Source organism: Microcebus murinus, chromosome 22, assembly GCF_040939455.1.
Source record: "Microcebus murinus isolate Inina chromosome 22, M.murinus_Inina_mat1.0, whole genome shotgun sequence".
Taxonomy (NCBI): Eukaryota; Metazoa; Chordata; class Mammalia; order Primates; family Cheirogaleidae; genus Microcebus; species Microcebus murinus.
Window position 1 is genome coordinate 7,610,478 of NC_134125.1, and position 24,534 is coordinate 7,635,011.

Genomic DNA, 24,534 nt, shown 5'->3' on the forward strand with positions numbered 1-24,534 from the left:
AGCCCCATCGCCAGGCAGGCCTGCGCAGATCTATAAATTGATGGAATTCAAAGCCTCCAGCATCGATTACCGTTATAACAAACAGTGGTGCACAGAATGTCTGATTATTTTTAGACAAAGATTCTGTTCTCTCAGCAGCAATTTTGCTGAGGCTGTCACTGTGTCAGATGTCTACTGTTGATTGCAATTAGATGCAATACAAAAAAAAATTAAACTATCTGCATCCTTACTCTTATTTCCAGTTATTAAATCTCTCTCTTTGTTTGCCGTTTCCTCATGATATCTACAGCTGGATGAAATACTTGGTTGGCAAGAGAAATCCTTGTAATTCGGTGGGGGTGCAGTGGCTCAGCAACTCATTGGATTATGTCTTGCAGGGCGCGCCTAATTGAGGGGGAGAAGGGTGTTGAATGGGGTGTTTGTTTAAAAGTGTGCAAGGGAAAGGCTTCAGGCAAAAACGTTTTAGGGCAGGGTCGGGGGATCAGAATCAATCTCCAAAGCCCTCCAGAATGCCTCTGGTGTCTCCTTGTTCCCTTCCCTCCCACATGGGCCAGGACCCAGCTAGGGACACGCCCCCATCCCAGAGCCCCAGGGAGGCTATCCAAAGCCATCAGAGCTCAAAGGTTGGCGCCACTTGAAATAATTAATACCTTGAAACAGAGACCGCACTTGGGACCCCTTCCGCACTAAATCATACCTGAGGAGCAGGCTCCAGGTAATTGTGGGTATGAACAAATTAGGCGTTCTCGTTTACATACAGCCCCGCGGCCTGCATCCTGGCGTTGGGTGAGTCCATTCATCATCCTGACGCTCTCCAGTTGATCTGTCTTCTTGGAGCCATTAGCCCCAGCGTCCTTGACGGTGGAACAGCTGTAAACTCGAGACCATCGGTGGGGTGGCTGAGACTGACAATTCATTACGCAGTTGGATGGAGAAGGCGGCTCAGGTGACAATGCCAAGGCCTCCCGGTTCCCAGAAGCTGGCTCCGCTTGGAATTGGCAACCACTGGCTAATTTTAGAACATTCATAGGTGGGGATTGAGAAGAAAGCAGCAGCAGCCTGGACTTTGGGCTAAGATGAGTGGATCCTGCAGAAATTGGCTGAGCTCAGTAACGCATTGATCACCAAGGCGAGAGTGGACAAGGTTGTCTTTGGGTGGGTGTGGAATGGTGGTCCCTGAGCCAGCCACCGGGAGCAGATGCTCACATGCCCCTGAAAGGACATTCCAGGAGAACTGGTGGAGGAGACTCTTAGCTCTCCAAGGGCAGGGAAAGAATCGATCTTGTCCAATAATAATCAGAATAACCCCTGCTATTTGTTTACCACCAGCTGCCCCAGATCCTGTGCCAAGTCCTTCCATATGCACCATCCTCCTTCCAGCTGCCCCATTACCTTGGGAGGTTGGTAGTAATAATACCTGTTTGGTGGATGCGGAAACAGGCTCAGTGGCCTTGAGCAGCCTGCCCAAGGTCACACAGCTAAGAAGTGGTGAGGCTGGAAGTCAAGTTCAGGTTGGTTTCTAGAGTTTAGGCTCTTAACTCCAATGGAGGAATGCTCAATAAGTATTTGTGGAACAGATAAATTGAATGAATGATGCGTGAAGCTCCAATGGGGTATAGCTGGCTTCCTGGACAGCCAAAGGTAGCAGGGCCAGGCCATCTCTTGGACATGCCTGGTGTTTGGGCCTCTGGGGCCGCTGCTTTGTTCTCATGGGCAGAGAGCTGTGTCCAGGCTGCAGTCCCTTCAATTAGAAGAACCCATTTAACGTCACCCAGAAGCTTCCTTGCAAGGAAATCTCAGGGTCTTGAGAGGCTTGGCTGTAGAGAGGAGCGACACTGCCGGGGGTCTCAGAGGCAGGTGTTCACTGGGCACCTGGCTGGGGGCCAGACAGCTTCAGGCCAGGATAGCACAGTGGTTGAGTGCCCAAGCCCTGAGGTCACATTGACCTTGTTGAAATCCCAGGGTCCTCACATTCTTAGCTCTGTTTGACCTTGGACAAGAGATTAAACCTCTCTGGGCTTCATTTCCACAACTTGCAAGAAGGGCTGATAACAGGACCTCCCTGTCAGGTGACTGTGAGGCAGAATGAGATAATAATATACATCGACATGTACACAGTGCCTGGCACCTAAGGTTTGGTGACAGTGATCATTGGTCTGGGGCATTTGGGGACACCCAGCTACCCCCTGGCAGATGTTTGTGACTAACAAGTTTATTGGATTCAAGGAGAATTCCAGGCCAAGGCACAGAGGTGTCAAGTGACCTCACTGAAGTCATAGCACAGGTGGCTGGCAGACATCTTCCTTAACACCTGTTGTCACCCTCTTCTGGACACTTAGATTATCTGTATCCCTCTTCCTTCCTTTCGTATTCCTGACATCCTGTTCCATGTAGTCTCAGCATGGTGCCTGCTCTGTGCCTTGGTCCTTCCTTGTCTAAGAACTTATCCTTCAGGTATCTAAAGGATACCATTGCGTACCCATATGTGGGTACCAAGATGAATGTCTCAGCGTGTTGGTATGGAATCAATACTATGGGCAAAGCCTGGAAGTAACCTAAGGGTCCATGGGTAGCAGAATGGAAGTACCCTAAGTGTCCTTGGGTGTAGGGGTGGAAATAACCTGAATGTCCATGAGTGGGGGATTGGAAGTAACCTAAGTGTGAGTCGGGGACTGGATACATAAGACATAGCCACACAGATTATTGTGCGACTAAAAAGGAAGAAGGATGCTCTTGATGTACTGATACAAAGGAATAGGAAGATAAATTCTATGAAAATGGCACGTTGCATAACACGGTATATGGTATGCCCTAAGTAGAACAAAAGAAGGGAAAGATTATGCTTCTGTCTTTGCTTGGCTATGCATGGAATATCTTTGTAAGGACATAGAATACTGGTAGGCACCTCTGGAAAAAGAAGACTTTTTAATGTTAAATCCTTCTCTGTTGCAATTTTTATCATGTGAGTATAGTACTTTAGCATTGTAAAACTGTTACTATTTTTAAGAGCTAGTATAATGGAAAGATCCTAGAGTCTTGGAGTCAAATTTGGGAGCAGATATTGGCTGTGTGACTTACTGACTTGGTGACCTTAGATAAGCAATGACAACTTTCTGCACCTCGATTTTGTCATCTGTAAGTTGGTGACACCGAGGAGCGATGACATCGACCATGCTCTGAAACAACTAAGCTAGTCTGTGCTTCATCCTCAGTTACAAGCTGTTTACCATCAGCAGCATGAGGCTGAAAGGAGGTGCTGTTTATGGCTGTGCTGAGCCCAGAGCCCTTCACAGAGTGCCCAGCCATGGCCTCATGAGTGGGGTGCTAAGGATGGCGGTCTGACCCTGGTCTCTGAGGGGGACTCCTACACACTCAATGCAGCCTCTGAACCTGTTACCGTGGAAGGCTTAGTGATGGGTCCCATCGGAGAGACCCAGCCCTGACTGTCACAGCTCCTGCAATGAAGCCCCATCCCCAGCTTGACAAACATGCAGGTGTTCACGTGCGGATACCCTTGGTAAGGTTACCTGTGCTCCGTGCTGCATGGTGCCTGTGGCTAGGAATCTATATCACATGGCAGCCTGTGGGATTGTGTGGATCCTGCTTCAGGACCCAGCCTGCCTTTGCTCACAGGCTCCTGCTGCCTCAGGGCCTTTGCACTTGCCATGCCCTCTTGGTAACAGGCACTTCCTCAGGTAGCCATGTCCTGGCCCCTCCCCTGCCTGAATTTTCTCTCTCCCTATTTCTATTCCTAAAAACATTTCAGTGGCTCCTGTTGCTCTTACGGTAGATATCTGGGTGTGAATTGGGGTTCCCCTGGGACCTGCCAACATGGGCACACCCAGCCTGAAAGGGCCACCCCCAAGGTCACTGGTGCCTGGAGTCAGCCCATCAGTGCAAGAGTGTCTGGCTGAGTCATCTGAGGTACCACTTAATGAGTCTTCTGCATGGCGTCTGTCCATAGGGGGTTCTGCCAGAAGGGCTGCCGTGGCCCCCCGTCCAGGTAACTGCGGACTGGTGCACTGGCTGGCTTCCTCACTGCCAGCAACAGTGCACAGGGGTTCATAATGAGGATGAGGAGGCCCTTGGGGTCCTGGCTCAGGTTGGTTGAGGGGCCAGGTGTGGCAGAGCCCTGGGCAGACACAGCTGCCCGGCACCCCGCAACCCAAAGCCATCGATCAGAGGTTTTCACTGAGTCACGTTTTTAAACTTGGCCTGTCTCGTTGTCTTACACCCCTCAAGATGTACTTCCTAAGCCTTCAGTGGGCCAGCCAGGCTGTAGCACAGCCATTGCAGTCGTGACAGCTGAGCAGCAAGAGAAGCTCAGGAACTCTGCATGTACATCTGTGGGCTCTGGAGTCCACTTCTTGCCCTGTTCCTGCAAAAAGCATTTATTGAGCACCTACTGCATGCACTTTTCTGAATGGATGTTCTACCTCAGTAGACTGGTTACTAATACAGAGTGTCCACAACATCAGAGATCAAGAGAGCATGAGAGGGAGGAGGAGGAGGAGGAAGATTATGCAGTATGAGGGGAGAGACAGAGGGAGGCAGATATCGTGTGCCACGTGCTGTGCTAGGCTGGGACACAAGGAAACACAGACTCTACCATCAATGTTGAGCAGGGGAGACTGCTGGAAACCAACAGAGGTGTCATCCAGGCAGTGTACAGAGTGCTACAAAGGAAGCCACCAGGGATGAGGGAAGGAAGAACAGGGGTCCCTGGCGACGAGATGGCCAGGGAAGGCCTGTGGGAGCCAGCTCTAAGAAGATCTAGGGAAAGAGAGGGCCAGGCATGGAATCGGCAGGCGCAAAGGCCCTGAGGTAACTGGGTGCTTGACCAAAGAAAGTCAGAGTGGCTGGAACCCACAGAGTGGGAGGATGTGAGGGCAGAGTGGTGGGCAGGGCCAGGCCACATTCAGCTTGCTGGCCCTGGGGAGGATTTGAACATCAGCCTCTAGAGCAGTGGGAAGTCACCCCTCTCATCATGGCAGAGTTTAGGCCATGAAGCAATGATTTTTGTGAAAGCACCCTTTCACAAAGGTGCTGTGGCAGAAATGATTGTTGGGAGTGGCAGCAAGAAGACCAGTGGGGCAGCTGCTGCGCCAGTCCCAGCAAGTGATGATGAGGGCTTCGTGGCAGTGGAGGTGGCAAGATGTGGGCAGATTCAGGAGTATTCTGGACAGAAGGAAAAGAGCTGATCCTTCCTCCCTCCACTCCCCAGAACATTCATTCAGAAAGGTGCACAGATTTTCAGGGTGCAGCTCAACAAACGGCCACAACTGAACACACCCGTGGAACAGAGCAGTGCCAAGATCAAGAAACAGAATATTCCCAGCCACCTACAAGCATCCCTTGTACCCATCCCAGCCCATGTCTCCCTCAAAATAACCACTCTCCTGACTTCTAACTGCACAGGCTCATCCTGCCTGTTTCTGTACCTCGTATAAATGGAATCATACGGTGTGTGCACTTTTGCACCTGGCTGCTTTTGCTCAGTGTTGCATTTGTGAGATTTATCCATGTTGTTTGTGGCAGGAGTTCATTCATGCTCCTGGCTGCCCTGTAGTACTCCACTGGGTGAATATATCACACATGTATTTATCCATTCTACTCTTAATGGGCATTTGGGTTGTTTCCAGTCTGGGGCTATTATGAAAAGTGTGTCTGCGAACATTCCAGACCAGTGCTTCTCAAACTTTAATGTACTCATGAATCACCTAGAGAGCTTGTTAAAGTGAAAATCCTGATTCAGTAGGTCTGAGTGGGTCCTGAGTTTGTGCATTGCTCCTAAGTGATGCCAATGCTGCTGGTCCGTGACCACACTTTGAATAGCGAGGCTCTACTTTGGTGAATGTTTTCCTCTCAAGTGTGTAACCCTGAAATTGCTGGATCACAGAGGGGAGACATATGTTAGCTGGCACTGCAAGCAGTTTTCCCAGATATCAACGGACACCCCCTCCAGCACCCTGTGAGGTTCTAGTTATTCCATATCCTTGTCAGCACTTAGTATTATCTGTTTTTCATTGTAGCCATTCTGGCAGGTGAGTAGTGGCATCTCACTGGGGCCTAAATTTGCATTTCCTTGATGGCTGATGAGATTGAGCATCTTTTCATGTGCCCCTTGCCTGTTGGGATCTCTTCTCTTTATGAGATAAATTACACATACTTTCTCACACTCTGTGGCCTTGCCTTTGCATTTTTATTTCACCTGTTCTTTTTAATCCAACAATTACTGCTCAGGACTCAGGAACGGGATACAGAGATTCCCATTTTGCTCATCATAACCAGTTTACAGTACGTCACCAGAAGGTTCATCCCTTCGTCATCTTACTCATTCACACACCCCACACTCTCAGCCCTGACCTTCCTGAGGGGGGCATCTCCCCCAGTTCATGGTGCAGATTTCTCCACCTGTCCCACCCCACAAGCCAAGCGGCACAAGCCAGGGCGTCCACCGAACCGGGGTCTTCCCTTGGCACTTTCCCACCTCTTGATGTTTCCTGACTACTTGAGATCATCTTTCCTGGACATCCAGAGAAATGCCTGGATTACGGGCAGCCCAACAGACCCTTTGGTCTTGACAGAGACACGCCTGAAGATGGCTGGTCCCAGCCCTGCAGCCTGGGAGGAGTGCAGGAGGAGAGGGACAGGTGGCGAGTCTGCTTCTGTGTGCAGCTCGTGGAGCCTGGTTGAGTTCTCGATCTGGTTAGGGGCCCTCACCACTGCGCGCACGACGGTGTCCATCGCCGCCGCCTCCACGCCAGCTGTAGCTGCCCTCGCTCCGGCCCGCAGCTGAGCGCAGGCTGGTGCACCGGGAGGGTCTGCTGTCCAGCTTCTAGAGGGACCCCACTGCCCTGATGGGGTAATCTGCGGCTACGCCACTCACTGGCCTTGTGTACTAGGCAAGTGCTCACCTGTCTGAGCCTCAGTGTCCCCACCTGTAAAACAGGGACAGCGGTGGCACTTGACTGGCCAGGCTGTGGAGAGGGTGAAATGAGGTGATAGTTGTAGGGTGCTGAGAATGTGCCTGGCCTGCAGTGGCCATTGCGTGGCCGCCTGCTGTCATTATTATCGTTCTTATCACCGTTGTTAGAACGAGCAGCCCTGCCCACCGACTGTCTCTGTCCTCACACCTGCTGACGTCTGCCATGGCGTCCCTCACCTCCAGGACCTTGGGCCCTCTCTTCCTTCTGCTGCCAGTGTGCTTCCCCTTGTTCTCTACCTGGGGAACCCCCCTTTTTGTTCAAGCCCGTGGCCAGCACCACCCCATCTCCTTCAGGTCACCTCCCCTGACCCCCGCACACTGGCGCGTGTGCCACGAGCCCGCCCCTGAGTGTGCTGGTCCTCAGGTGTGGCAGGCGGGGCCAGTCTCTCACGAGGCAGATGGGAAAGGCAGGAGTTCGAGGAGCGCTTACCACCTGCCAGCTCTCTGGAGGGGGCTTCGTAGAGTACCTCATTTGGTTCCCCCAGCACCCGTGACTGCCAGCAACGGGCTCTCGCATACACGCAAAGCCCGAGCATCGCAGAGAGGAGACGGCTGAGGAGGGTTTGAACCCAGCCCTGCCGGGCAGCCCTTTCACCTCCAGCACCCGCGCCTCCTGGGTTCACACACCAGGGGATGGTCAGGCGAGGCAGCCCATGGGAGGGTGAGCCCCGCTGACTAATCTCTTCCCCGGCAAGAACCGGGCAAGGGAGACCGTGTCTGCCTGGTGCATCCTCCCGTCCCACACAGGGTCTGCCACAGCTAGGGACCCAGTAGGTACAGGTTAAGTCGACGGTTCTTGGGGTGTGAGTCAGCGACCCTGCGTGTCCAAAACCTTTTCAGGGGGATCTGAAAGGTCAAATTACTTTCGTAACAGTGCTAAGCTGCTGTGGGCCCTTTTTACTCATATTTTCTCATGAACACAGGTGAAGTTTTCCAGAAGTTACTAGATGTCATTGTTCTGATAGCTAATGATGTGTGTGCTTGTGTACTCCTGTCCTTTAAAGATTTCTCAGTTTGAATTTTGAATAGGGTAAATACTGATCGCAGTAACCTACATAGACAAAGGTCTTTGGGGTCCTTAATCATTTTTAAGTGTGTTAAAGGATCCCATGACAAAAAAAGTTTGAGAACTTCTGTGTTCAATGAATAAATGAATGAGGGAAGGAAAGAATGAATGGAGTATGAGCTGAAGAGTTTGGACCTGGCTTGTCTTGCAGGGATGGGGCTTTGGGGACAGCATCCTAGTGGAGAATGGGTTCAAGGAAGAGAGGAGAGACTCAGGAGTCCGGAAATCACCCACATCCCACCTGCCTGACCGCACCCCAGGGCCCTCCAGACACCCTTTGACCCGGCCCAGGCGTCGCTGGCGCAGCTAACGGCTGACTATTCCATGGTGTTTTCTACAGCTAAACAATTTGAAATAATTGGAACTTTACAAAATGTCTTTAAACACACTGGTAATGGGCATAAGAAAACACTTGTGAAGTGTAATCAGTTATTAGCAGCTGATCAATTATCCTCATGGATAGCTGTTGGGGTAGGGGGGAGAGGAGAAGTAATAATAAGCCCCTTGATTAACTAATTTGAATATCTTTGGAGAACAAATTCCGAAATTTCTTTCTATTTTCTCCCCCGTTATTGTAATTGTAACGCCGGCCTGCACATCTGCTGGATAAAGGCGGATGGAAATGGTAATGAGCACTGCGCCGTGAACGGGCCCCTTGTCTGGGATCCAGGGAGGAAGACTCTGGAGGTGGGGGGGAGGGTAGCCAGCCAGGCCTGGGGACTTCAGGCTGGCCGGAAGACCAGAGCAGGCTGTGGACAGCAGCGGTCATTCCTACCTTGCAGCTCGGCCTCTGCCTCCTGATTAAGTGTCGAGGTCAGAGGGAGTTGGCTCTGACTGGCAGAGGGCAGGGGCAGGTGGGTGCCCCCTGGGAAGCAATGCAGATCCTTCTAAAGACCCTCAAACACCAGCTGGAGCAATCCCAGGATGGACAGACAGCGAAAGAAACCTATATTCTGGGTGCCGCTCTCAGCCTTGGGCTCCTCCAGCCTTGCTGGGTGATAGGTTTATAACAGGCAGGGAATCTGGACAGTGGTAAAGACCCTCACATCCCTGGGGCTCTCTGATCCCACGGGACACATGGATGTATCACACCAGTGGCCACCTGGCTTGCAGTGGCCTTGTGGATAAAGTCAGTCTCTGGAGCCAGAATCCCTGGCTTGAATGCAGCTCTGCTACCTCAGCTGTACGGCGTTAGGCAAGTGACTTCACCTCTCTGTGCCTCAGCATGCTCATCGTACAAAGGGAATAACAACAGCGCCTCGTGGCGTTCTTGTAAGCCAGGGCCACGCACACAGAAGCACGCTGTAAATAAGCCTCTCTCCTTCCCGTGTAATTAACAGGCTAAACCCGAGTTTGCAAACTGGCAGCCGGGTCCAGATCCCCCAGTGAGTTTGTTTTGTTTGGCACAAGCTGCATTGTTAAAATTTTTTCTGAACTTGTTGCCAACAATTAAAATTTGGGAGCTGTTCACATCAAAAAAATCTGGATTTGGTGCTTTTCTGGAGAACTAGACCCCCTGACCCTGCTAAGCTTACAGTCCCACATGGCACCAGTCAGCCAGAGCTGAGCATTCAGGATGCTTGTCTCTTACTCGCCACGGCCCCACCCCACCCCTTTATTCCAAGGTGTCACCTGCTGGGCCCCTGCCTTCACCTGAAGGCCCCGGGGGTAGGCTGGGAACAAGCTGCTTCTTTCCCTGCTGTACCCGCACCTGTCACGTACTGGAGGTGCTTGCAGTGTATCTGAACGAGTGCACGTTGTTCACGTGAGAGTCTGACTTAGTGGTCGGGTCCATTTTGTGAGTACCCCCAGGTCCCCGGTGGTCTTGCCTGAAAGTGGGCAGCAAACTCCAGCCTTGGTTGTATCTCCTCAGGGTCCCCCAGCCGTCCAGCTCCTGAACCACCTGGCAGCCATCAGAAAAAAGTCTTGCCCTCTTCCTGCTCCCCATCCTATCTCCCTCTGTCCTCTCCTCCCCATTCATCCACAGGGATGTTCTGGGGACCCACACATAGGGGCGTCCAAACACCCACCCCTTGAGCAGCCAGTCTGAGAACGCTCCAGAGAAAGTCACATACAGCCCCACGACCTGCCAGAACCCCTGGCCACTGGTTCATGGTGGTCTCATTCAGACGAAGCCCTTTCAAAGCCATTCAAAAAAGAGCCTCTGAAGCCACCTTTAAATCCCTCCTCTCCTCTCCTGCCCAACATCTTTTTTCCCCTCCCCTGACTGTTCCATCACTTAAAAATGGCTTAACCAATTTGGGTTATTTTTAGAAAAATGCCAGGTATGTTGGCTGACAACCTGTATTCTAAGTTTCAACCTGATACAGAAAAGACAGAGTTCATAAACCCCTAGGGGGGAAACCCCCACAAAACATTGCTTTAGAATAGAAATCCTCTGAAACTGACCCCATGGGTCCCGGCCAGCGGGACACCACTGGGCACCAGCCTCCAGCTCTCAAGGGCACAGAATGGGATTCGTTCTCTGAGCTGCCAGCATCACAGGGAGAACTGGGTGCAGCATCCTGGGAACTGAGAGAGGCAGGACAGACAGACACGAGTTCAAATCCTGGTTCCACCACGTTCTGTGTCTCTGAGCCTGCAGGTTTGCCACATGTGACATGGGGATACTAGCCACCACCTCCGGTAAAATGCTGGATGTGGAGCCTGGCACCACGCACTCGTCCACGATGTTTGTTGCTGCTGTGACAGTCCGATGCAAAGGCAAAGAAGGCTCTGAAAAGAAAGCAGGAGCCTTACGCAGATGAGTGACTATTGAGCATAGCTCCCCCCAGCTCCAGATTTCTTGTGAGTTTTTTTTAAAAAACAGTTTTATTGGGAGTTTGACTTACATGCTAAAAAATTCACCTGTTATACGTGCACAATGCAATGGTTTTCACTATACTTGTGGAGTTGTGTAACCATCACCAGAATCCAGTTTTAGAACTTCTATATCACCCCAAAAAGATCTTTTGTGTCCATTTTTAGTCACTGTCTGGTCCCATTCCCAGCCCCAGGAAACCACGAATCTTTGCTGTATCTCTAGATTTGCTTTTTCCAGTCCTTTCATATAAGTGAGATCATATCATCTGTGGGCTTTTGTGTCAGCCTCTTTCACTTAGTATAATGTTTTCAAGATTCAACCGTGTTGTAACATATATGAATATTTTGTTCTTTTTGTTGCTAAATAATATTCCATTGTGTGGATAGAGCACATTTTATCCATTCATCGGACGATGGACATTGGGTTGTTTCTACTTTTTGGACATCGCGAATAATGCTGCTGTGAACATTTGTGTACAGACCTTCATGTGAATATGTTTTCAGTTCTCTTGGGTGGAGTGGTGGAATTGCTGGGTCATAAGGCAAATTCATGTCTGACTTATTAGGAAACTGCCATGCTGTTTTCCAAAATGCTGTACCAGTTTGCATTCCCGCTAGCAGTACATGGGCTCAGTATTGTCTTCCTGGAAATTTGAGTATGTGTTTTGGGTCCCTGGCTTTAGTCAGGGTTTGGGCTGGGAATTCTGGGAGCCATTGGAACTTGAAGAAATAAATGGCAGGTGGAGGTGGTGGCATAAAAGCAGAGATCCTTGGACGTTCTAACGCAGTGCTGTGGCCCACAGGACTTCTGTGATCATGTAGATGATGTAAATCTGAGTTGTCCGGTATGACACGGAGCATTTGAAATATGGCTTGTGCAACTGAGGACCTCAATCTGTGATTGTATTTCACTGACGTTAATGTAGATGTACTAAATTTAAATAACCACAGGAAGCTGGTGGCTATCATATCAGACAGTGCTGTACTATTAATAGAAGTTAAAGATCGCTGCTCCGTATGTTCTAGGCCCTCAAAGAATCTTTCTGAGGATGGATCATAGTTCAACTCTGTTAATCGTAGACAGCTGGGATTAGGAGCTGCATGGGCCCAGGAATTTCAGGTCTAGACAGTTCTCTGTGCCTCAGGGAAGAGAGGGAAGCATCAGAAATCGTGGGGAGGTTTAGGCTGGGGTATGCCGTTGAGTCACGAGAGGAGAGTGAATGGGCTCTGGAGCTAAGAGGACCCAGGTTCAAATCCCAGCCCTGTTGCTTCCCAAATCTGTGACCTGGGACAACTAAGCTGAGACACAGTGGTCTGTTTTGTGTGAGGGCAGAGACGGCTTCCCTGTCCTTGAACAACGGCTGCATTTCAGCGGCAGTGTTGGCTGTGGCTGAGGCCAGTCTGGAGTCCCCTGAGGTGGGTGTGGAACGGATGAGTGTCGGCCGAGTCTGCCAGGCCAGACCCGGCAGGACTCACCTGCCAGATCCCCAGCTGAGGTGTCACGGTGAAGAATATGGCCCCAAATGTGTGTGGATTGGCATCCAAGTAATTCTCCCAGGCCCTAAGCATCAGGCCCCCATTTCGGGGCCTTCTCTCTCAGTCTTACCTTCAACCTTGCCGGGCTAGAGCTCCAGTTGCCAAGTGGCCTTGGTACCTTTCTATTGGGTCCCTAAAATCTGTCATTGACCTCTTCTGCCCGAGGCTCTCACTCACCCTTGGTCACCTGGCTGGTAGCAGACACGGTATGTCCCCCCCTCCCAGCCTCCAGGCTCAGTCTCCTGCCCATGTGACTTGCTGCACCTGCCCAGAAGCTGGGGCCCCCCTCTGCTCAGCAGTCCCCTTAGCTTCCACTCGCTTCTTGCCTAGTTCCCATGACTTTCCAACCCAATTCCCACAAGCCCTAGGATGCACCCAGGTGCCCTGCCATCCTTCAACACAGCCTGGGTTTCCCAGCCCCCACACCTGTGCCCACAGGTCCCTCCTCCGCCAGTGCCTTCTGCCAGACACCTGCCCCCGTTCTGCCAGACGCAGCTCTCTCCCAGTGTGCTTTCCTTACAATGCCTGCGGATCTGTGGTGGCCCTCCCTTCTGAGCTGCACAAAGCTCTTGGAACCCCACCCAGCATACAGTAGGTACTCAATAAATGCTTCTCTCCCTATCTGGATGGTGCACCTATCACCCTCTTAGCCCCATACACAAGTGAATTTCTCCTGGGGTTCCCACAGACCTTATTCCCAACCCCACATTCCCCTCAACTTCAACAAAGAGGCTGCTCAGAGAGATGAACTGGAGGAAAATGTTGATGGTGGTACAGACTCCATGCTTTAGAGCTGATGCGTGGTTTGGAGGACGGGGACCCCAGGGTCTAAAGCCCTACTTTTGCCTGGCCATAATCTCTCAAGGACTCATTTTCCCCAGTTGTGGAAGAGGTTAGTTATTAGGAACACAGACCTCCTAGAAGATGAGGTGGGCCAAGGCGTGACAAGTGCCCTCCTGTGGTCAGCACTTGGTAATTTGGCCCTTAGCAAGTGCCTGGCACATAGTAGGTACTCAGTGAACACTTGATGAATGAATGAGTAAATGATTGTTTCATGTGATCCCCTTCCCCACCCCCAATTTTGGCAGCTTACCCAGTCAGACCAGATGTGTCAGCCCTTAGAGGGAAATGAAGCGTCCCTGGCCCCTCACCTGACACTCGTCAAGAGTAGGGCCTACTTTGTTTTCCTGGTGCCCACAAAGTTTTAAATTCTGAGAACTCCGGAATATAAATCAGCAATCAAGGGCAGGAGGAAATGATCAGATGTGGCTCCGATTTTCGGGGCTTGCCGGAGAGATAATTAGGTGTTTGATTGGCACCCTCTCTCAAGGACAGCCACCTCCAGGTCCTGCCTGCAGCAGGAGCAGGCTTGTTTTCCTGCCTGATGCTTGGGGAGGGAGGTGGGGGGTGCTGGAAGTGGGGCCAGGCACTGTAGTGGGGGCAACTGCCGTGCCGGGGGACCTGGAGTTGGCCAGTCTATCATTCATTTATTCAAACATTCATTAATTCAGCAAGTATTGAGCACCTAGTATATGCCCAGCCTCAGGATACAGCAGTGACCCAGACAGGTAAAGTTCCTATCTTTGTGGAGCTGACATTGGAGGGGGGCAGGCAGGGGAAACAGGCAGTAAACAAATGGAGAAGTGACTACATAAATGTGTCAATAAGTGGTAGGGAGAAAAGTAAGTGGGGTCTGGGAGAGGGAGAAAGGACTTGCTTGCTATTTTAAATAGGGGGGTGGGACAGAGTTCTGGGAGAAGGTGATAAAAGAATGGAGAGCCTGAGGAGATGAGGAAAACCCGTGTAGAATTCTAAAAAAGCAGCATTGTAGGCAGAGGGAATAGCCTGTGCAAAGGCCCTGGGGCAGGAATGTGCTTGGTGCATTCAAAAGCCAGCAAGGCCCCCGTGTGGCTGGAACAGAGTGAGCTGGGCATGTCAGAGGAAGTGAGGCTCAAGGTGAATCACATGGGGCCTTGACTCTGCCCCAGATGGGACTCATGGAAGGGTTTTGTGCCACAGAGAGACAGGATATGCCTTCTGTTTAACAGGAGCCCTGTGGCTGCCGTGTGGGAAAGGGGCTGTAGGAGCTGAGGGTGGCAGCACGAAGCCCAGGGAGATGGCTCCAGTGGTCATCCAGGCAAGTGATGACAGTGGCCTGGCCCAGGGTGGCAACCGTAGAGAAGATGAGAAATTGTTGGATCAAGCTGACCAGATTTGCTGATTGAGGTCAGCCTGACACCCAGGGCAGGGAAGGTAGCTGCCCCCCTCCTCTCTCAGGGCCTCAGGGCTGTTAGCAGCCCCAGCCCAAGTGCCAGTGTTGGCCCAGGGCACCCAGCCCTCCCCAAGCACTGCAGCCAGGACCTCCTGCAGGCCACCAGCCTCCTCTCTAGCCGGCACCCCCAGAGGGATGTGATGCCATAACCCCATTTTACAGCAGTGAAACCTAGATACAGAGTGGCCAAGGGTCTGCCCAGGCTCACAGAGCTGATATGCAAGGACTGTGGGACTCGAACCTGCTCTGCCTTTCCAATGCTGGCTCTCAGCCTGCCACAAACTAAAAGTAAATTTCTGCCTGGGTTTTCTGAAAGCCAGAACTGCAGGAACTGCCAGGAGCGCTTGATGTACCACAGTATGTATGTATGTATGTATGTATGTATGTATGTATGTATGTATGTATGTATGTATTTGAGAGACAGGGTCTTGCTATGTCACTCAGGCTGGCCTCAAACTTCTGGGCTCAAACAGCCCTCCTGCCTCAGCCTCCCAAGTACCTGGGACCACAAGAATGCATCACCACACACACCTGCAGTTTTAATTGTGCCCCCTGCGTGACCAAACACTCCATACAGGCAAGCCCTGAGTTTGTCTTGTCCCTGACAACATTGTAGGCACCTAAAAATTAGTTGTTGAGGGAAGGAAGGAGTGAGTGGATGGATAGACAGATGGACAAACAGATGGAGAGACAGATGGACCAGGCCCAGCCATGTTCCTGATCTTGAGGCCACATGAGACCTGTCAAGGACAGATGAGGAAAGGGGGCCCTGTCGACATTTGGAGTGGAGCTCCAAGGAAACAACCCTGAGAAAAGACTCAGAAAGATGTAGGTTCAAGTCCCCATCATGCCACTTCCTGGCTGTGTGACTTGCAGCAAGTGACTTTGTCTCCCTGCAGGTGCTGTGTGTAAAATGTTACCTGCATCATAGGACCGACCGTTCATTGGCTCCCTCAACAGATGTTTCCAGAGAATCCACTGCACTCCAGGCACCACTGGGAGAAATAAATGAACTTCTGTGTGCCCAAAGTTGTGGACCTGGTATGCAGTGGGCTTCTTTGGGACAGTTATTACCCTGTGACCCTCACTGCACTGGAAGTGTGCCCAGAAGTGGTCGGCAGCCCTTCTGCGTACACCCAGGCCTGACCTGTCCGTCCCTGGCCCCGCTGATGAACGCAGGAAAGCCAGCGTGGCTGAGAACTGTTCTCGGAGGCGCCGCCCCTTGCCCCGGCTTGGATAATTGGCCCAATACATCTTGGCATCTGAAATTTACATACAGCGCAGGGAGTGATGGATGGCTCTGGTAACCCAGGCTGTCTCTCAGCCGCAGCTCAGTTATCCATCTCGACTGGCTGCGGAGCCATCCGTCTTGTCTTGTCTCCTTGATCGTGGCAGGCCAGCATGTGCCCGGTCATCCCCCAGTGCCGGCTCTCTGAGGCCCCTCTGAAGGCGACACTCCCAACCTGCCCCACAGCAAACAGAACAAGCCCCTGTGCTCTGAACATGCCCTGAAACCCTCCTGACTATTTGCCTGAGTCTCTACTAGCAAAGTCCCGAATAGCTCCCTGGACCGCAGATGTAGAACAAGACGTTGACTCCGACAAAGGCAGCCCCACCCTGCTCCTGCCACAATTCCACACATACTGACTGAATGCCTACTGCGCACCAGGCGCTCAGCTAGACCCCGGATACGGCTGTGGACAAGAGAGACGCCGTCGCCACCCCAAGCAACTGGTTTTCCATGGGAGGCTGTCAACACTCTGAAGACCCTGGACACCAAGCCAGGCACTTTACCAACTACCCTCTGGTTCTCAAGAGGGCCCTATGGACATGGACTTTTAGCCCCATTTTACAGGCACAGAAACTGAGGTCAAGCCACTTGTCTGAAGGTCACACTGGTAGTGAGGTGTCAAAGCCAGGGTTTGAATGCAGATCAGTGGTCTGTGAACCATGTCACTGTTGCCCTGACAGACCAGGACCTCTGGCCTTGGCACATAGCATTCATTCATTCATTTGTTCATTCGACTGCCAAACATTTCTAGAGAACAGTAACAATAGCTGTTCTAGGCACTGAGGATATGATAAAGGAGGAAGAACAAAATCTCTGTCTTGCTTTCATGGAGTTTTCATTCTACTAAATAAGTAAATACACAGTGTGTTTGATTGTGATATGTGTTAAGAAGAAGAAAACTCAAGAACAGGGAGACCAGTTAGGGGATTTTGCAGTTTTTTCGTCCCTCTGCCTGGGTTGCTTGGCTTCGTTATCTGACAAACTCCTCAGCTTTCCAGACCCAAGTCAGGTGTTCCCACCTTGGTGACTCTTCCCCAGTCACAGTAAGTCACTTTGCTCTTTGTGTTCCCATCATACTTCATTCGTACTTCTCACAGTATGTTTAGACACACAGTGTAAGAATTGATCTGTCTCTTCAGTGCACTGTGAACTCCTCAAGGACAGGGACTGTGTCAGTGGTTTCTTCATACCAGTACCTAGCACTGTGCTTGGCACAGGCAGGGGCCATAATTGGCTGGGTGGATGATTGGATGGGGACAAATGGTGGGTGGATGACTGGCTGAGTGATGGATAGATGGGTGCTGGATGCTCAGTTGGATGAATAAATGAATGGATGATCCTTTGGAAGGTGGATGACCAGTTAGGTAAACAGGGTTAGTTGGTTGGGTAGATGGATGATTGGACAATGGATGAATGGAGGGTTAGGTGATTGGATAGATGTTGGATAAAGGGCTTCAAGCCTGAGTAGCACCTCGGTTCCACTGCCAGTCCTTGCCCAAGTTGGGGACCACAGTGATTTAATTAAAACTCTGCCTCTCCCTTGCCTGGTCAGTTTCCATACCTGCCTAAAGGCAGTACAGAAGACCTGTTAGGATTTGACTGTTCTCCAGGCCTGCAATGGAGGCAATGCCTCAGCATGATGGCCTTTGTCACTTTTACTGGAATTATTTATGCCTTCACTGTCTGCTTTGGTTTCTGAGCTGATGGAGGATCCAGGCTGTGTCTGGTTCATCATTGCCATCCCTACTTATCTGATGCCTGGCACACTGGAGACCAGGAGTCTTGGATTGATGGGTAGGTGGGCAGGTGGATAGATGAGGGTCAGCATCTCAGAGCCTGTGTTTACATTGGGGGGTGGGTTAGTGATTGTATTGGAAGTCATAATCACTGCTCTTCTTGGTTTTTGAGACCTGGCCTGGAATCTTGACTGTCACTTCATATACATATCCTTACAGGAGGTAATATACATAAGGTACTCAGTGTACTCAATAAATATGAGCACACATATACTAATATGCACTCAATAAATGTTAATTGAGCTCTTTTTTCCTATAAGAATCTTCTGTGTAAGATTTCATTTGAAGAAAAGTTTCCAGGGCTTTGAAAAATAAAATCTGGTGGAATCTCCTATCAGAAGGAGTTAACAGGGGCACAAAGAAGACACCTAGACTTGGGGAGTGTCCAGGAAGCCTTTTTGGAAGAGGAGACTTTTAAGCTGAGACATGAAAGATGAGTAAGACCATACCATGAAGACAGAATGAGATCATCTGCGTTGAGGGGAAGGAGTCTGTAGAGCCGTGGACTTGGGAGACAGTGGTACATTTGGATTCCTGTGGGGAATTCAGTCTGGCTGGGAAGGAAATAAGGAATAGAGATGACAGGAGAGGCCAGCAGGGATCCAATGACCCCTAGGAGTGAGCAGGTTGTCCCAGGCCAGCGGGGAGCCACAAGTTTTCAGCAAGGGAGGGATATATTGAGGAAGAGGTGGAATCTCTTCAAAGCCTGGGAACACCTGAGGTCCTCACTTCCTTCCCCTGCCCCCAAGAGTCACCGCAACTTTTTTAGGTCTCTTCTCAGAGTTGGTATTAGGATATGTCCAGTAGGGGGCTGTCTGGAGCAAGAAGCTCACGTGCTCAGGTTGTGGCTTAGGTGAGCTTCCCTGACAAGAACACAGCATCTAGCTCAATGCCTTGTATATAGTTGACACTTGAGGATCAGGTGTGAAATTGCTCTAAAAACTGAATATTCTTATAAGATTCCCAGTCGCTTCTGGCTGGGGAAACTCAAGTAAATCGAGAACGCTCAACTGGCCTCTCCATAGATAAACAATAGTTTTCCTTCTCTAGCTAAGACCCACCCTCCTCTCTGAGTATATCCAGCCTCTTAGACCAGGTGTGTGACATGGGCAGATACCCAAACTGTCTGTGTCTCTTTCCTCGTCTTTAAAATGGGAGAAGCTGGGTGTGGTGGCTTGTGCCTGTAATTGCAGCTACTAAGAAGGCGGAGGTGGGAGGATTTTTGAGCCCAGAAATTTGAGGTTACAGTGAGCTAGGATTGTGCCACTGCACTCCAGCCTGGGCAACAGAGCAAGACCCATCTTTTAAAGCAATGAGTGAATGAATGGATAGAGAATCAGGTACAGTGAGTGTTTGCTAAAATGTGGGGCACATAGTCACTGATGGGATGTGAGATTGAAAGCAGTAAGTAGATCTGGTGTTAGAAGGAATTGACTCGGGTCGTGAGGAACAATTGTCCCTTCTCAGTTCTCTTTTATCCCTTCTCATTCCAACACGCAGAAAGTCTCTGTTGGGTACTACATTCTCTTTAACATCCCTCCAGCACTTGCTAGCCTTTTATAACAAATCAGACGGCCATGCTTTGTTTCCATTGTACTTTAATTTTAATAGCTACCGTCTGTTTATGGTACCTGATTCTCTAGTGACAAAAAACAAAGTGTCCTTTTCAAATGTACTTACTTAGGTTAAAAAGGGGGTGAGACGTTATATGAAGGTCAAGAACAGGCAAATTTTATCTGTGATGCTAGGCCTAGAATAATGGTTACTTTTAGGGGGTTCTGGCCAGGAGGGGGGACACAAGGGATCTCACTCAGGCACTTGGAGTGTGAACATTTGACATCTTGATCTGGGCAGCAGTTACTTGGGTATAAAAATTCATTAAGCTTAACATTAAACTTAAAGCTATGCGTCTCTCAATCAAAAATAAAACAATGGGGGTCAATTTGAAGATAAATAATTAAGTTTCAGTATGACAGAATTCATGCAGAGGAACTTGTCAAAGTTGGACAGCAGTGACCTGGGTGACCTTGAGGATTCCTTCTGGCTCATAGGTTCTGAATGTCTTGGAAGTCTAAGTGCCAGGATTGGCCAGCACAGTGATGGCAGACCCTCTTGGAGCTAGGGCCACTCGCAGGATGGTGGGCACTTCCGGGGAGGCCTGCAGATGCCATCAGAAGAAGCCTCTTCCTTCCCCCGAGCCCTGGCTGCTTCCTGCAGCGCCTGGGCTTGCGTGCAGCTCAGCCCCAGCTTCCTTTCTCCCTGCACATTGGCCCGAGCCTCAGCTGCATCTATCATCTGCTTCAAGCTCATTAAAATTATTTCTTTTTAGTTGCAAATGGGCTGTTTATGATGATCATTATTTGAATGGTCTGCGCCGGGCTCCGGGCTGTCTGTCTGCTGCTGATGGCCGGTTAATCAGATGAGTCTCCACCCTGCCTGGGCCTGGCCCAAAGTCTGGGGCTGTGTTAATCACGACTCCCCCAGGGCCGGGGGCCACAGGGCCAGGTGGAAGAGGATGCCGAGTTCTGCTTGATTATCAAAGGAGAGGCCCTGCGAGCTGCATGTGTGGTGGTTTGGACACAAGTTTCTAAATCGACTCAGTCCCATGATTGTTTATGTTTATGACAGTATTTTTTTGCTGTTCCTTCAAAATACAGTGCCATGAGCTTTTTAATTTTAGATGTGTTTATTTTAAAAGACCCTTGATGTGATCATTGACCCTCTTGCTTTGTTAATGATCAAATATACTTTCTTTTAGGGCGGGAGGGAGTGGTTTTTACTGTCTTTGCTTGATACAGTAACATTTGACAATCATCTGTCTTTTTTTAAGTAAAATTTTTACTGACTTGTGAAATCCAGAATTCTTGGAATCATTGATCCAGTGGGGTGTTTTCTGAGCTCTCTGTTTATCTGAATATAAGATTAATATTAGCCCATGTTTATTGAACACTTGGTACTGTGCTTGATGCTTTACACATTTATATCATTTAAAACCAGCTCCCTAAACACCCCCCAGCTAATGAAGAAGTGGAGCAGAACCCTGCTGAAGAGGAGGGCATTAAAAATTTGCCTTTATAATCCACCAAGGAGATAATCCACACCTCAATTATTCGAATTGACTATAATTTATTTCTGAGTCCCTGCTTGAATCACCTTACAGACACATTAATGTGTTTGTTCCATGAGGTGATATATGTTAGGAGCTTAGTTTAGCCTGGTGCGTGGCACATGCAAGCACTCCGTAAATGGTAGCTATGATTATTATTATTTACCAGTATTTTTTTTTTGAGACAAAGTCTCACTTTGTTGCCCAGGCTAGAGAGAGTGTCGTGGCGTCAGCCTAGCTCACAGCAACCTCAAACTCCTGGGCTCAAGCAATCCTGCTGCCTCAGCCTCCCAAATAGCTGGGACTACAGGCACGCGCTACCATGCCCGGCTATTTTTTTCTATATATATATTAATTGGCAAATTAATTTCTTTCTGTTGATAGTAGAGACGGGGTCTTGCTCTTGCTCAGGCTGGTTTCCTGACCTCGAGCTCGAACTCCTGACCTCGAGCAATCTGCCCGCCTCAGCCTCCCAGAGTGCTAGGATTACAGGCGTGAGCCACCATGCCCGGCCTATTATTTACTAGTATTATTATTGGTGTTAGTGTGTTTACCATAGAAACGTGGCAAGAATTTAGGGTTGAATGATGAGCATAGATTTAGGCAAAGTTGAGAAGAACATGGATATCAATGACATCATCAGCTCCTCAACGGCTAAGCAGGAAAGGCTGGGCTGGCAGTGGGCCCGGGGCTGGGGGCACACTCACGTCCCCCTGCCTTGCCTGGCTCTGGCCTCACTGCAGCGTAGACACAGCAGACATCCTTTTTCCTCTAAGAGACGAAATGCATGGTAATTGTCCTATATCACATCTGAGAGTGATTTGCCCCTACAAGCAGCGCGCATGGTGCGGGTGGAGGGAGCCGAGCATGATTGTCTGGTACAGTACAACAGGCAGTTGGGCTTACCCTGCTCTGCGGTTTCCTTTCAGAACCTGGGTTGAATGTTTTTAATGAGGAGTCAAAGTCCAGCCCCCACGAGATATATTGGTTGCAGTGGTATGGGGAGATAGTGTCCCCAAGATAAGAACATAGCACCTAATACATGATAATCCAAAACTGAATGACTCCCCAAGTCCCAGTTCTGTTTGTCCTACAGCAATGTAAAAATCACATCTTTGTCTTCAAGAGAGATGAAAAAAACTAAGAAAAACTGTGAGCACTCCACTACAACTCAAATTGACCATGGCACTCCCGTCTCTCTGTCTCCTGCCAAGTGAGATTCTGTCCACCTGGCTGCACCAACTGGCTAGGTTTTGTCTACCTTTGTCTATTTCTGCAAACACTGATCTCTCTCTAGTCGTAGCTCACTATTTTGGTTATGGTCAATTGTGGTTTCTTTATTGGAAACTGCAATTAGTTTTAAATAATAATAAACCAAAGTCTCCTCTTTTTTTTCCTCGTGATGCCTAACAAGGCATCAATGCCTCACCTGGCTCAAAATTCCATGGGACTTTTAGTCTAGAAGCCCCCCAATCCTCTGAGTGGAAGTACCCCTGTGCTGTGGCAAGAACTGATTTCAGCACCCTGGAGAGCACCGGCTCTCTTGCCTCTGTTTGAATTAGCTACTTTGATGCCTTTACCTTCTCCCTTCTAGTCTCATGATTCTCCAGAGAGGTTAGACATTTCTCCAGAAATAGAAATTCTTTCCTGGATTTCTCCAAAAGGGCCCAGGTTTGAGGTCCCAGGTTTATGGTGCCATGGTGAACTGCTATTGAGCAGATTTACCGACTCTCAGATGTGATATAAGACAATTACCATGCATTTCGTCTCTTAGAGGGAAAAGGATTTGCAGCGGGTTAATAGTACTTTTATTTCATTATCTAATGGTAAAAGTGTTTCATTGTGTGTGCAAGATGAATGTGTATTAGCGATGACAAATGGGGTCTTTCAGCGCAGTGCTGGGCCTCAGCATACATATGTTAGATTAAAGAGTTCACCCTAGAAATACACTCCCGCATCTGCGTGTGTGTTTTTAATAAATCTGATTGCAGAAATTTATTGCATCACCAGATTTAGGAAATTATGGGGCTTGATTGCTGCAAATATAATCGGGTGATATATACAGAAATGCTCCTCGAGTTATGGTCCAGAAAAAAAGCCCATCTCGAGATGGTGCATGAAAGCAGCAGACCACATAAACAGAGCATTTCTTGAATTATGCAAATGAAATCTATGACAACTCATGGTAAATTGTACTCTCTGTGTGAAACTGCCACCGTTAAAGTGAAGAAAGCTTGGAGAGAGGTGATCGACTATGTATGTACGACCAGCAGACATTGTCTGTTATGTGTGTGTGAGCCGGCGCATCCCCCCTTCCTTCCCTCTCTCTTTTCTCCCTCGCTGGTACGTCCTATAAAAACCTGGTCTGCCGCCTTCCTTGCACACAAGCAGGCAGAGCGCGCCTTCCAATCCATTTCTTCTGAATCCTGGAGTCTTCAATGAAGTATTTCTTATACTTGAAGTGAACCTTAGATGATTTACTGCAGGATACACAAAAGGTCAGCTTGCTTCTTATTGGCACCTTCATTTTTCCAAAATCTACTGAAATTAAAAAGCCATCTATATCTTAAAAGGCGTATTTATGAACCTTTAAGTGTAAGTAAGTCATAGTTGGAACAGTTCCCACCTCTGATATATGAAAGCTGTCGACAGCACTTTCTTACGCTATAATATGCCCATACAATATGCCGCACTTTACTATTTTGACACGGTTTGGAGATGTTTTCTACAGTTACTGACAAGCTTATGCCATCACTCCTTTGGAAATTTAAGAGGTGGGGCAGGGGGTGGGGAAGAGATGAAAAAAAAACCCAGCTCCACCCAACTTTGTATAGGAAAGTATTGATCTGGCCTGACTTCCAATGAGCAAAAAAGCTGTCCTGGACTTTTTTTGGTAGTATCTCCAGTTTTGTAAATTATTCATTTGTGCCAGGAGTCAATATCCTGTCTTTTCTCAGCTTTGTAAGTTAAGAAAACTTGTTCAGAATGCTGTTTTGAACGATGATTAAAAAGGAAAAAGAGGAAAAAAATCTTTTTCTTTTCTCTCTCTCTCTTTTTTTTATTGTTCCAGAAGGAGCTTAATTCCGTCGCTTCCGAGCTGTCTGCGCGGCAGGAGGAGAGTGAACATTCTCATAAACATTTAATTGAACTCCGCCGGGAATTTAAGAAAAATGTACCTGAGGTACAGTATATTTGCTGTTATAGAATTAACTCAGTAGGAATGCAGATTTTTCTCTGTTCAAGCTATATTTTGCAAACTGTAGACATAAGTGACTAACAAGAAAAGAAGCTAATTAGCCCCAAAGAAAAATTACAGCCCCCAACCTTTTGATGTTTCCTGGTATAGTGGCGCTCAGTGGTGCCAACTAAAGGAAGGGCAGAACGCTTCTCCATTAAAGTCATTGTGTTTGAGGGCACTGTGGCATGTCCATTTCCCCCCGCCCTATGTACACGCATTGATATCTAAGTCAAGTGCTTGGCCTTGGTGGCAAAAACAGTTGGTCTAGAGTTCTTGATTTTATCCTGCTTTTCCACTGGTGTCTGGGCTGCTCTAGATACTCTGCCACCCTCTTCCAGTCTTCATCGCTCACCATCTCTGGAGCCCTGTGTCCGTGCCCTGTATACCCCCCTCATCCTTCCCTCTGTCTCCTGCCTTG

General features: G+C 49.3%; 1 protein-coding gene across 3 annotated transcripts in view; it reads left to right on the forward strand.

The window, feature by feature from the left end:
• Positions 1-24,534, forward strand: part of CUX2 (cut like homeobox 2) — a 238,487-nt gene that overhangs the window by 122,094 nt on the left and 91,859 nt on the right. For all 3 annotated transcript variants that reach the window (XM_020283094.2, XM_020283091.2, XM_020283093.2), the window contains exon 2: positions 23,949-24,059. In XM_020283094.2, coding sequence (XP_020138683.2) covers positions 23,949-24,059 — 111 coding nt within the window. The remainder of the gene's footprint in view (positions 1-23,948; positions 24,060-24,534) is intronic.